Below are 13987 nucleotides of genomic sequence, written 5' to 3' on the forward strand. Positions count from 1 at the left end.
TTATTATATATTTATATTCATACCTGCTACATGACCATTGATCAATTGGTTTTTCATCCTTTTGAACATACTAACCAATTCACCAGGATTACTTTGAAATATCTATGACATTTATTTATTTGATTTAAAAAATATGGTTACTATACTTTTATAGTCTTTATAATAATACATTATATAAAAATGAAATATTTTAACGACTTACTTCGGCACTTATATTGACGTATACAAAACAACCAAATGAATTAACAGCTAAAACACTTATTTTACCGGACGTTGGTAGTATGATATTATTTAATTTATTCGATCCCCAATCCATGAGTAAACCTATAATACACGAATACACCATTATAATAAAGTATTTGATATAATTACATTCACACTGTCTGTTCATTGATCAGGGTCGACAAAAGCCCGGCTTGTCATGGCGACCCCACCCGGCCCAACCTCGGTCCGGTTGCTCAGAGGCTTTTCACACTAACCTCGTCCGGGGCAGGCCGACCCCGAATTGTAGTAACCCGTAGGTTTGAACACATGCAACCAACGAACTAGCCTGCCGTCGGCCAGAGTGTGCAGGGCTATAGAGGCAGCCCCTCTTTAACAACCAATAACATGAAATACACCAGAAAAATTAACAAACCGTCTTGGGTGCTTTCTACTGGGAGGATCAGACCCCAGGAACCGTCTGTCTGGAGAAGTGCACGTCCCGATGGTCGACATCATCAAGCACTTGGAAATGCGCAAATGAAATCGGATCCGGCAATTGGATTTTAGGATACGGACGCACTAAGGCTCCGTGGGGGGGGGGGGGGTGGCGACCCCGAGATAGTGGCTCTAAAAGCGAAAACGCTGAGCTAAGGGCAAAACTTACTAAAAACATCACGATGAAAAGTGATAAGCCAGAAACTCAACCCGAGGAATATAATCTATGACGTGGATTCCGACATCTCGGAGGTGGAGATAGCCGATCGGTTAATGGAACAGAACCCGGAGGTTTGCCTCTTTCAAATAGACATTGACACTATGAGTATGACACACAATCTTGGACTGAGAAACGGCTGCATTACGCACTGGGTGATTGAGACGAGAGCAAGCGTGCTACCCAAGCTCGAAAACAAGTCGGTCTTTTTGGGCATAACGAGGTGCAGGGTCAAGTTGCTTAAGACCAGGGCGCAATTCTACTGCTGCCAGAGGTATGGTCATACGTCGCTGAAGTGTAGCCAAGCTGAGCCAGCATGCAGGCACTGCGCGGAGGCGCATGACAGCAAGCAAATTGCTATATGTGTGAATTGCCGAAAACCGCACAAGGCATCAAGCTCGGCATGTTAGGCTAAGACGACCGCAATAAAAAGCCTACTGCTTAGGACGGGCTTTGCCGTATAATGATAGCGCCAATAAAATTCTGTCAGAACAATGTCAATGGACAAAAATAGCTAGCCACCAGCTGAGGGACTTTTGTGCAAAAACTACGGTGGACATTTTTCTGATCCAGGAACTGGTAATGTGTAATGGTGCGGTATATGGAGTTGAAGAGTGCAGGTAGATATTGAGAGGTGATAAACCTGGATCTGCGATAGTGGTACTAGACCCTCAACTATGGGTCATCGAACTCACGGACCACACCAGCCAATATGTGGTGGCGACCAAGATCAGCAGGGATATAAATTCCAATGCAGTCACTGTGTGTCAGCATATTTTAAATACAACATGCCGACACCCAGCTTCACGGAAAAGCTTAGACCGATCCTAGAAAGAAATACGCGTACTCTTATAGGCGCTGATGTGAATAGTCACTTCCCACTGTGGCATTGCTCTGATACTAATGATAAAGGTAGATATATTAAGGATCTGATAACAGATTTCAACCTAAAAGTCACCAATAAACCTATCAAAATGTACACATACGACAAGAGGATTTGGGAGTGTCAAATATTGGCGTAACCCTTTAATCACCGCAATTAGGCAACCTAATATTATCAGTATCGGACAGGATAGACAGTGACCATAATGTACACACGTACAGCTTAAAGCTGAGTGCCACATGTACACCGAAAGCAATGCTAGTCAGATACAACGTCAAAAGAGTAGACTGGGTGAAATTCGCCAACAGTTTTGCTAGAAACAGAACTAGAATCGATGTATCCGTGGTAAATAAGTACGCGCTCCAAGATAATTCAGAAAGCGGCGGCTGGATCAAAGATCAGGAAGGTGCCCTCCACGATGAAACGAATAGATGGCCCTGAGTCACTAGATGAGACGATGAATCTAATCCTCAACTCCTTCTTCCCCATAGAGGAACGGAGTGGAGAACTCACAAGAGATGAAGGCTGGGTCAAAGTTGCGATATGGCGCATGAGTCCTGGGAAAGCTTCTGGCCTGGATGGCATAATAGCTGGGATGCTAAGAAATGCATGGCGAGCCTTGAGTGAAGACATCATCAGCCTGTTTAGGGCGTGCATGATAAATGCTACTTTCCCATCGGTATTGAAAAAGGTCAAGCTAGTGGTGATACCTAAGTAAAATAAGAAAGACTTAACCAGCCCAAAGTCATACAGGCCAGTCAGCTTGCTACTCACTCTAGCGAAAGCGATGGAAACACTAATTATACAGGACCTATAACAGGGAACGGGCCTAAATGATCATTAAATCCTTGTACGAATGGACGGACAACACCAGTGGAAGGCACGTCTTTGGGGTGTTTCTGGGCATCACAGGAGCTTTCAGCAATTTCAAATGATCTCCGATGCTTTCCAGGCTTGAGACGCATGACGTGTCATTAAGAACAATAAGTATGATTAAAAGCCACTTAGAAGATCGGTCAGTAATCCTAACCACTAAAAGGAAAGGACTATTCCATTAGTTAGAACGTGGGTGTCCCCAAGGGTCCCGTTAGGTCTGACACTATGGAAGGTGGCCATGTCGGACATAAGTACTATTCCGTTGGAGGACTGGGCATTCATCGTGCTCTACGCAGACGACATCGCTCTCCTAGTGGCGGTAGCCAGACCATCCACTTCCTTCACTAGAATAGAAAGATACAAGGAACAGCTAAAGAATATTCGAATAATTCCCATCACTAATCACGAGTAGCTACAAGACGGCATCATCCAACTGCCTGATGGTCGTAGTGGGTGATCTCCCGATAGATCTTGAGATCAAAGGGTGACGCTAAATGCAGATTAAGGGCAAACGTAGTACAAATTCAGGATTATGACGAAGGAGTAAGAAAGCTCACGGAGCAATGGAAAGTATGGTACGATGCCACCGAAAAAGGTGAGTGGAAAAAGTTACCGAACTTGACCCAGAGATGTGATTTCACACTAGAGTTGGACCATTATAACACCCAGTACTTGACTGGCCACGGGGAGTTCAAAAACAAGCTTTTCAGCTTCAAACTGGTTCAATTCCCAAACTATGAGTTTGGCAATGGTGCAGAGAAGGTTCGCCATGCACTACTGGCATGTAAAAGAAATAAGTAACACCGTGACACCTTTGAAAGGATTATGATAGAAGAAGGGGAAACATGGCCACTAGAAAGAGGTGCATTATTCTCAACAAAGTGAGCCTACGAGGCACTAAGAATGTTCTCCGAAAAAAGTCTGAAAAACAGAACAGATAGGTAGGCTCTATTAAAGATAAGGGCGCAGCAGCACCAATCGGTGTAATGTACAGACTCAGGATGACTCGGGTGAGCACGCATGGCACAAACGGCGGGTCTCGCTCGAGGTTACGTCCTGAGTCTGGGCGTGCTCACACGTCAAGGAACGACGAGGAGTTAAGCCCTGTGGCCGGGGCTGAGGTCAGAATACCACCACAATATTTTCTGATTGTCTTAAAAGGCGGTTAGGTTGGTGGTCGCGCACCGGCTCCGGTCGTTGCGCGGCCTTCGGCAGATTAGTTTCGGAGTGGTTGTAGCAGGAGCTACCATGTGGTTAAAAGACCGATGCGTGTTCTAGGGGAATGCTGTCGAGTATTCTCCATAGCACTCACCCACCTTACCGGTGCGCGGTGGGGCTAAATGCGCAGGAGGCTGCCTGTGACCAAATATGGGAAGCGACGAGGATAGATTGCACCCTGACCAGGGAGGCGAAGGTCACGTCCACGCCTCAGCCAACGGTTCCCGACTTCAGTGGGAGTGGGAGTGCGCCCGGTGCTTGGGGTCCTTAGACAACACGCGGCCGGTGACCTGTGGGCAACCACCGTACATCGACCGTGAACCTCCATCGCTCTCGACTAACTCACAGCGCTAATGTGAGGTCTACGGTTGTAGCCGCAAGGCACCAAAACCTAGGAGTCCTTCGTGTCTGATCATTAATGATTAATTTGAGTAACAATAATGTATCTATTAAATAATAATTTCAAAAATTATAAAGTATTGATGAGCGTATATTTTTCATTCACGTAACAGAACTAAAATTTAGTATAATCATAATAAACTGCTCCCCAAAAATTGAGAACAAAGATGAAGAATAGAAGAGTGACTTTAACGAATAAGTTAAAATAATATAAACTTACTACCTAGAAAATGTATCCACTTAGATATTTATTAATAGTTGGATATTTGAATGCCCAAACGGGAAAGAAATAAATGTTTATAGCAACTATTGAACAAGAAAGTATGCATGAAACATCAAATTCTAATGCAATATCTAGAGAGCTTATTATAAGTAGCATATATCTCCCATAGAAAACAAACAAACAAGCACACGTGGTCAGCTCTGATTGAAAATATGGAAACTCGGATTGATCTCACCATTATAGATTAATGTCATAAATCATACTTTTCAATTTTACCTTAAAAAGAGTTATAAATTAAACTCTTAATAACAAAGATATTGTCGGTATCGGAAACAATACATTATTAAAGAACCTAAAACAGGTTTGATATTGAATATTCTCGAATTGTTTTTTAGACAGAATAAAATAAAAAGTGGAACAACCACTATCAAAGATGTTAGAGCTGTCAGATCCACGACAAATCAGATGTTCATAATTAGGAAATTGTATATAAAATATCGAGAGTTTGATAAATTGATTCACACACTTATCGTGGATTTCAAGAAAGCGTATGATAGCATTCATACAGAGAGTCTATTAAATATTACGAAAGAATTACATTTTCCACAAAAACTGGTCAATTTAGTATTAATCAGTGTTATGGAAACTTTGATAAGGGTTCAGGTAGAACATTCAATAACTGACCTGGGTACAGTGAACTCGGGACAAAGACAAGGTGATTCCCTATTACCGATTCTATTGAACGTGGTATTGGGAAAGGGGGCGATTGTAAACTCTACCGATTTTAATGACATGTAAACTCTCCCGGGTTTAATCCAATACTACCTGAAGAGAACATGTAAACTCTCCCGGGTCTACTTCAGTACTACTATGCTAGCTGGGGAGCATGGGGTATTATTTGTTTTACACAGTTGGTAACACTAAAATAATTCAGTCCGTAGCATGTTATTATAATACGTTGTTATCACGGCGTGCGGACCATAGACATATCACGATTAAAGATATACCATATAGTATATATCTTTAATCGTGGACATATAATGGAATAGACCAGGAATGATACAATTAATCTGCCATGCGGACTGACGTTGACGTAGTGTCGCCGCTACGGCAGCGGCAACAGGGGAACAGTGTTGTGGGACAATTATAGTCGCCACACTCATTAGCTGCTGTATACACACAGCTGATAATAGACGAATCTTCTATTATCTATGAGTATATTATAATAATATGAAGTAAGTTTTGTTAAAAACGTAAACTTGCTTACTTTTAATTATGAATTATGATTATGATTATGTGTAAATGTGTATTAATGTAGTTATTGTTTTTAGTAATTTATTTTCATAATGTAGTGGCAAGTATGTAGTGCAAAATATGTGGCTGCAGATTATAAAATAAAAATAACAGTATAAACAAAAAACACATATTTGTATTTTAATTCAGTTATTGATAAAAGTTATAAAGAAAACATACAATTTAAAATAATACTAACAAATAGTTACAAATAAAACACAAAAAAAGTAAATTATATAAAAATAATAATATTAATAACAATAAAACAAATGCTGCTGTGAGCTATAATATTATAGTCAATATACTACTTTTTGTATTGTATTATACAGTGTCATTCCAAAAAAAGTAAATTATATAAATAAAATAATAATTATTGTTTATAATAATAGGAACACACTGATTTCAAAAAAACTTAAGGTGTCTATTTGTTTGTCTGTATAGTCTATTATTTTTTGTGTTATTATTTTTTCTTTATTTTTGTATGTGAGTTTTTACTTAATTTATTTGGTTTATTATAACATTGCATTTTAATGTACACTTCAGTTTGAAAATCTGTTAGGGCATTAATAAATATAAATAGAGACGGATGAGTACTAGAGAAATATGAATTGAAATGTGAATGGAACGAATCACAAGCATTAGTTGTTTTTGAAGCCGATGATGATGCTGAGGCCCACATTGTTGGAGGATATGAAGCATTTTCATCAATATATGTGTTAACTCAATACGAAGCAAAAATTTCCAATTTTTTATTTTGTGGAGGCATTATTGCAGCTAATGTGAATACATATACATTCCCAACTTCATTTGGATCTATGAATACTAATCCAAAAATATAATGCAGCCATTTTCCAACTTCACTAGTGTCATCTCTGTATTCTACAGAAAGACCTAACTCTTGGATTTTTCTGTACCACGCTTGTGTAAGGTGAAATCTACAACATTCTATTTTTGTTTCAGGCCAAACATTTAAAACAGCATTGTGTATAGACTTTTCAAGATCTACTATGACCGTATTGGGAGAAAATAATAAATTCATATCAGTACATTTATCAACTAAAAACTTTAATACCCACTCATAAGATAAAGAAGATTTATCTGATAATAAACAAAATATTAATGGTATATAGTGACCATTTATATATCCATGTAAAGTCACCAATTGTTTAAAAAACTTAGTGCAATACGAAAACGTGCCATCTAAATATACAGTTTCTGATTTTGCTAAGCAATTTAAATTTGAAGAGCATGCAAATATTATTAAATTATGATGTTCGTCATTTAACAACAAAAAATTTTCATTTTTAGAAGTTTCTACTACAAACGTATTCAAAATATTATGAACTTCAACAATATTTTTGGGTAATGCTGGAAATATTTTGCGTCTTGCATTATACATATTTCTTTTAATTAGTAATAAGTCACTAGTATCAATGGCGTCACTATTACTTTCCTGCAAAACTTTACGTAATATTTTCCGTAGAGCATCAGATATATTCTCCGTTGCTTTTCGCTTTCCCGATTGCGTTATGCACAAACGTTGTACCTTTTGATCATTAGAAGTGTGAGTGTGTTCTAAATTAGATCTTGATACAACTTCCCTGTCTGAAAAAATGCATGTATAAATGTATGTATTATAATATAACTATAATATAATATATTTATAATGTAGTAATATGTATATAATCATACAATTTAATTAAATAATTACATACCGATAATATATATAAGTGCTGTGCATTTATTCACACTTGACTTCACCAGTCGATGATAGTGTTGATTGCTTATGGAAAATATACGAGGACATAATCAACACTTCTCTGTTCCGTTGACTTAAAATATACTTAAAAATTGGTTGAGCCATTATCGTTTTAAATATTTAAATAAAAAATACATTAACGGTAATTAAATATTTAAATGACAAATACAGGTTAACACTTAACACAGATACGGTAATACAATTCATAATAAAAATTATAATCACAATCTCTGCAGTGTAGCCAATTCATAGGGTAGCAGTAACATTTAAAATAACCCGGGAGAGTTTACACATTTCTTTCAGGTAAACATAATATTGACCCGGGAGAGTTTACACATTTCTTTCAGGTAAAATAATATTGACCCGGGAGAGTTTACGCATTTCTTTCAGGTAAACAAAATATTTACCCGGGAGAGTTTACCATACAATCGGGAGAGTTTACCACCGCCCTCCCGATTGTATGGTAAACTCTCCCGGGTAAATATTTTGTTTACCTGAAAGAAATGTGTAAACTCTCCCGGGTCAATATTATTGATTGGTGGAGTGGAGTGGTACGGGGTTACCCCGCAAAATGTTTGTCCACTACTCCGCTTGTCTAAACTTTAAATACTTATAACTCATGAACTACTCGTCCAAAATTTGATTTTTACGTATCAAAATACTTAGAAAAATATTCTGCTTTGGAATATGAAATTAAAACTGTAGGTTGCCATTCAAAAAAGTAAAAAACTTAAAAAATTATAAGGATAAAAAATATTAAAAAATATAATTTTTTCATAAAAACGTTGTTTTTTTAACAATATGAAACTTTGTAAAAAAATATTTTAAAAAACATTGATACTTTTTGAAATAATGAGTGGTGCATGATAAAAAAATCACCCTGTATATTAAAATAATAACAATAACAAACAAAATTATCAATTTTATTACTTAGTTCGCCTCGGTCATTTACGTTTTCATATCGTTCATAATAATAGTAAGATAAATCGTCATCTCCTAATTGTGGACAAGTTATATTAAACAATGTCGTCCAGGTTATTCCCACAGTAGGATTTACGTGACATTTTCCAATCGTAGGTTCAGCAGCTGTTCTTATAACTATAAAACTTTCTTGTTTGGAAACCGAGTCTAAACAGAAACCAAAAAAACAAAAAAAAATCTTTTCATTAAATACATGATAGGTAATTTTAATGTGTATTACCTAAAAAATGCATATATATATATATATATATATATATATATATATATATATATATATATATATGAAATAGTCAGTGGCGTATACAAGGGGGGTTGTGGAAGTCAGGATCTCTTCCCATTGGTTTTTTTTTTTGCTTACATTTTGTAGGATGCGCTATAATTGTAATATTTGTGTTTGATGACGGGGTTTTTTATTCTAATACATTATACTAACAGAAATGGTAGCCAAGAACATGTGTAATTCAATGTAGCAAGTTTCAAAATAACCGCGCGTCTTTTTCATTTTAAATTAACCTAACCTAACCTAACCTATCGTAAAATTTGCAATAAATGCAGGAATGATTGCTCGTGTTTGATTAAATTCCAGTTGTCTTCTATTGTACTAAAGACTTCTCAAGTGTTAAATATAAAATAAAATTGTCAGAGCTGATAGCCCACTAACTGTAAAGTCAATAGCGCTATTCTATAATTTTTAATTAATTTATTAAAAGTGAAATTCGCATAACTGCCAGGTGATTCCACTTTATCTGTGAAACTCCACCCGTCCACTCAGTGACTACAGCCTACAAGGACTTTGATCCTTAATCATGAAACTACAATAGTTTATACTGCTTATAGATCGCAAAATTTGAAATCAATATCGAAAATTTAAAGCCGAAAGCGTATTGTACAATTTTTAATAAATATTTATTGAACTGTCAAAATTTGCAATACTGTAAATTATACAACGTAGACAGAGTCTTCGTATTTTATAATTTACAATTTGTAAATTCTACAAACGCAATATAGACATTCAACGAATATTATCCAAATTTAATTCCAATATATTATGTTTCCAAGAAACAAATTTAAAACTTACGCAGTCAAGCCATATTAAACATTATGATGGATTTTTCAAAAATCGTATAAATCCGGGTCGAGCAAGTGGCGGTGTAGCTATATTAGGTCCATATACGGGCCGACCGCTGCGACAACGCAGAGACCGGTATATTTTGTATTTTCAGTTGTACGACACCGCTCGCCAAGTTTCGGCGCGTGTCAGTAAATAAATATGTTTTTTTCGCATTTAATCGTTTTATTCCATTTTATTTTCCTTAATTAACCACTCTCGCCATCAGTTTCAGAAGTGGGATCGCTTTCAGTTTCGACTGAATCAAATATGAATGTAATTGTTATTGCGTAAACATTTTTTTTTTTTACCGAATGCTTATTTGAATGTGAATGTTAACCACTAACCAGTATGTCAAAACAACCGAATGTGAACACCGGAATTGTTACACGATCCCGTAGCAACATGAATGGAGAAGAAAATATTAACAATGAAGGGCAGGGGAATGGATCGAATGATGCACAGGGAGTGCATACCAATATATCGAACGAACCGAATGTTGATAAAAGTAATGTGAATGCGAATACACTACTTTGTACGTTAATGTCACAAAACGCCATGTTAATGGAGCTGTTGAAGTCACAGCAAGATAGAAAACCGTCGTACGACATGACAATCGCTCCAGATTTGAATAAGTCTATACCAATTTTTAATGGGCTAACCACGGGAGCGCAAGCTCAAGATTGGTTACAAACAGTTAACGGTGTCGCTAACCTACATCGCTGGCCAGACAACTTCAAATTGCAGTCTGTGCGTGCAAATCTAGACGGTGCCGCCCGTCATTGGTTCATATCGAGGGATATTGAAGACTGGACCGATTTTGAAAGGCAATTTCGCAAAACGTTCGTCGGGGTAGTGTTGACAGGTGATTGTTGGAAGGAGATGAGTCGTCGCGTCCAATTACGAAATGAGAATGTACGCGAATATTTTCATGAAAAAGTGTACCTATGCAAACGTGTTGGTCTATCTTTTTATGAAGAAAAAATACAAGTCTTGGAAGGTCTATACTCGAAGGATTTAAGTATGCATTTATTGTGCCGTGATCATCAAGACGAGGACGACCTCTTAAGCGACGTGGTCGAGTATGAACGTTTAGATACGTCACGTGCAACACGTTTTCGCCAGCCGTCAGTAAGCTATGGCTTTAAATTCTCACCATCCAAAACCCACAGCATAATGTCTAATAAAAAAAAAATTTTGATACCTCACATACACATCAATAATATCCCAACAATATATACAGACAAAATCTGTATACTTGGAATGATTTTCAACAGTCAATTCTCATGGACGCCTAATCTCAAAAGACTAAAAATAAACTGCAATACAAAGATGAAAATCATTAACACTCTATCTCACCTTACATGGGGAGCTGAAAAAGATAGCCTACTTTTAATTTAAAAATCATTATTACTTTCACGAATAGATTACGGCTCTATATTATACAATTCAGCCAAACCAAACATCAAACAAATCCTCAACCCAATTCATAAACAAGCAATTCGACTAGGTAGCTATAGGTACTCTTCGTACAAGTCCTATAGATAGTATTTTATGCATTTCAAGAGATCCTCCACTACAAATAAGAAGGAATAAAGTAATTTTTAAATATAAAAACTTAGGTATCCCCATCAAGAAAAATACCAACTATTTTACTTTCCAACCCAAACAAGACAACCAAAAGATCCAGCTACAATTATACATATTCATGCATATGTACGAACTCAAACTTCCATTATAAATCGAGACAACATCTTCATTTCTATCAACTCCATTCTAGTTGTAGTATCCCAAGATTCACACCCAGCTATCTCAACTCAACAAAAACTCAGATTCCCATTCCATTATCGTCTCATATTTCAAAGAAATTATAATTTCATATTTTTGAGACTTTATTCTTATTTAAACAGATGCATCTAAAATATAATTGGCACATGTTTTGCATTTATTTCTGGAGCTTTTAAAAGACTACAATCTACCTACTAAGATTAGCATCTTCACTACAGAAATTATAGCCATCAAAGAATAAATTATTTATGCCGTATCTATTCCTATAAATATAGCACTTATCATAAGTGACTCTCTCAGTGCTCTAACTTCTCTTCTACCAATTAACCCGTCTAATGAAATAATCCAACAGATATTCAATATAACGTCCAAAACAAATAATATTATCGAGTTTATGTGGGTCCCTTCCCATACTACCAAATTATGGTAGCAAACCAAGCTATATCATCCCCTGAATCAACTGAAATTAAATCACTACCATAATATAAAGATCTATTAAAATATTATAGATATAATATATTGAAATTGGGCAATATAATAGCTCTCCAACAGTGGCAATCCCAGTGAGACTGCATAATAAATAATAAATAAAAATATATAAAAAAAAAACCATCCAAAAATGGCGACTTCTCACTAATACAGCACTTTAGTACACATTGTCATAACTAGAGCTAGAATCGGCCATACACGGCTCACCCATTCTTATCTATTCAACCTACAAGAAGATCAGCCAATCTGCCATCAATACAATATAATTCTGTCAATCGAACATAATTATTAACTTATTTTTATTATTAGCATTATTATTATTAATAGCATGATTAAGTATCACACTTAAATGCACTATGTACAACGAAGAACAAATAATTTAAGTCACCCCACAAACATGGAGGAAGCAAGCCAACATTGACGCCATTTTTAATTTTTATAGATCTATTAATCTTATAAACCTATTGTAAATGTAAATACTTATATATATATATACTTTTATAATTTAAAATCTTATGTACTTAATGTATCTTATGGAATCTTATCTTTTATATCTTTAAAATTCTAAGTTAATGTAACATTGTATAGGCTAATGAACATAGATATCGAAGCCTTTATTAAATAAAATAAAAAAAAATTGTAAAAATATATACACACCAAAAACTCGCTTAATAATGATTTTAAGGGAGGGAGATTTTCCGATTTTACCCTCCCATAAAGCTGGTTTTTTTATCCCCCCCTCTTTCATGTCTACGCCTCTGAAAATAGGTACGCGAACAAGAAGAGAAAATAAATATCATATGCAACTTATCGTTGTATTATTATTATTTAAACAACGTTATATGATTCATTATTCCAAACCTTTTACTTTAAACGTGTACACTTTATTGAAGTCTAGCGAACGTTTTATTGATATAAAGACGTGAAGTGGAGTTTCAAGATCCCTTACATTATTTGCCGAAATGAATGAGTCATCTGATTGTTTTTTGTAATACCATTCGAATGAGCAATTATTGTTACAATAATTCGTTTCGACCATTAAATAGAGATTTTCTAACGGGCTCGATAATCCTCTACAATTTTTCACACATCTATTATTTAAACAACATAATTAATATACTATACTTAAGATAAATATCCACAGTTCCAGAACTTTTTTTAAATAAAAAAGTATCTATAATTTAAAAAAAAAGTTTGTATAACACTTGCTAAGATAAAGATACGATCATAAACTAATTAATTAAGTTACTACATTAGGTACACTATAATTAATTATGATTACTTTATTAGAAACCTAGAACCTATGTAAGTCAATTCAAATAGAACTCACTTGATTCTGATACTTGAGGAAATCGCGTATGGAAATAATACTATTTTAGCAGTTCCATCTTTTGGTTTCCCTACACGTTTAACATACTCATTGCTTACTCGCGTTATCAGATTGAACTCGTACTTTTTGGCTTTGTTCAAAAACCCATGGAGCTTGCGTATAGGATCTAAAATATTTTAGCATTAAAATACGTAAATATACAAACTTGATGTAAACCGAAACCGATGAGTGCAATTGTAAAGTTTTTTTTTACTAGTAGTCGTGTACTCTTCACAATTTTCGACGTCCACTCTCACATCACAACGCCAGACATAATAATATTCGTCCTTATTTTGTGTGTTCCTCGGTTCATTTGGGTTAAATGATAGTGATGCATTTAAAGTGATAAAATTTGAATTACTAACATATCTCTCAGGACTGCCAACAATTTCAGCATGTAATCCAACGATAGTTACATTTACATAACACTAAACTCGTAAACAATCGTTAAAACATATTTTTTTGACAGGTCAAATTAAGTATTAATATATACCGAATTTATGTTTAGATTAAACTGCGCAGAACTGTTTTCTTCGTCTTTAACTGTTAATTTAAAGACAAACGTGTACAACCCTTCGGGCAGAGAGTATCTAGGAAATACCAAATCTTGATTGTTCAAAATCTCGGAATCGATATCCTTAGCTTTTTTAGATATTTTTTGTAATTCATCTTCTAATAATTCAAT

General features: G+C 35.6%; 1 protein-coding gene across 1 annotated transcript in view; it reads right to left on the reverse strand.

The window, feature by feature from the left end:
* Positions 1–13987, reverse strand: part of LOC149054621 (polycystin family receptor for egg jelly-like) — a 266701-nt gene that overhangs the window by 134758 nt on the left and 117956 nt on the right. Inside the window, exons 5-11 of the mRNA XM_089230158.1 lie at positions 13796–13974; positions 13517–13730; positions 13264–13429; positions 12795–13024; positions 8498–8695; positions 203–324; positions 24–102 (exon numbers count right to left, since the gene is read on the reverse strand). Coding sequence (XP_089086284.1) covers positions 24–102; positions 203–324; positions 8498–8695; positions 12795–13024; positions 13264–13429; positions 13517–13730; positions 13796–13974 — 1188 coding nt within the window. The remainder of the gene's footprint in view (positions 1–23; positions 103–202; positions 325–8497; positions 8696–12794; positions 13025–13263; positions 13430–13516; positions 13731–13795; positions 13975–13987) is intronic.

This window comes from Diuraphis noxia, unplaced genomic scaffold, assembly GCF_037042655.1.
Source record: "Diuraphis noxia isolate RWA-SAM2 unplaced genomic scaffold, SU_Dnox_SAM2 contig0006, whole genome shotgun sequence".
In the NCBI taxonomy this organism is placed as follows: domain Eukaryota; kingdom Metazoa; phylum Arthropoda; class Insecta; order Hemiptera; family Aphididae; genus Diuraphis; species Diuraphis noxia.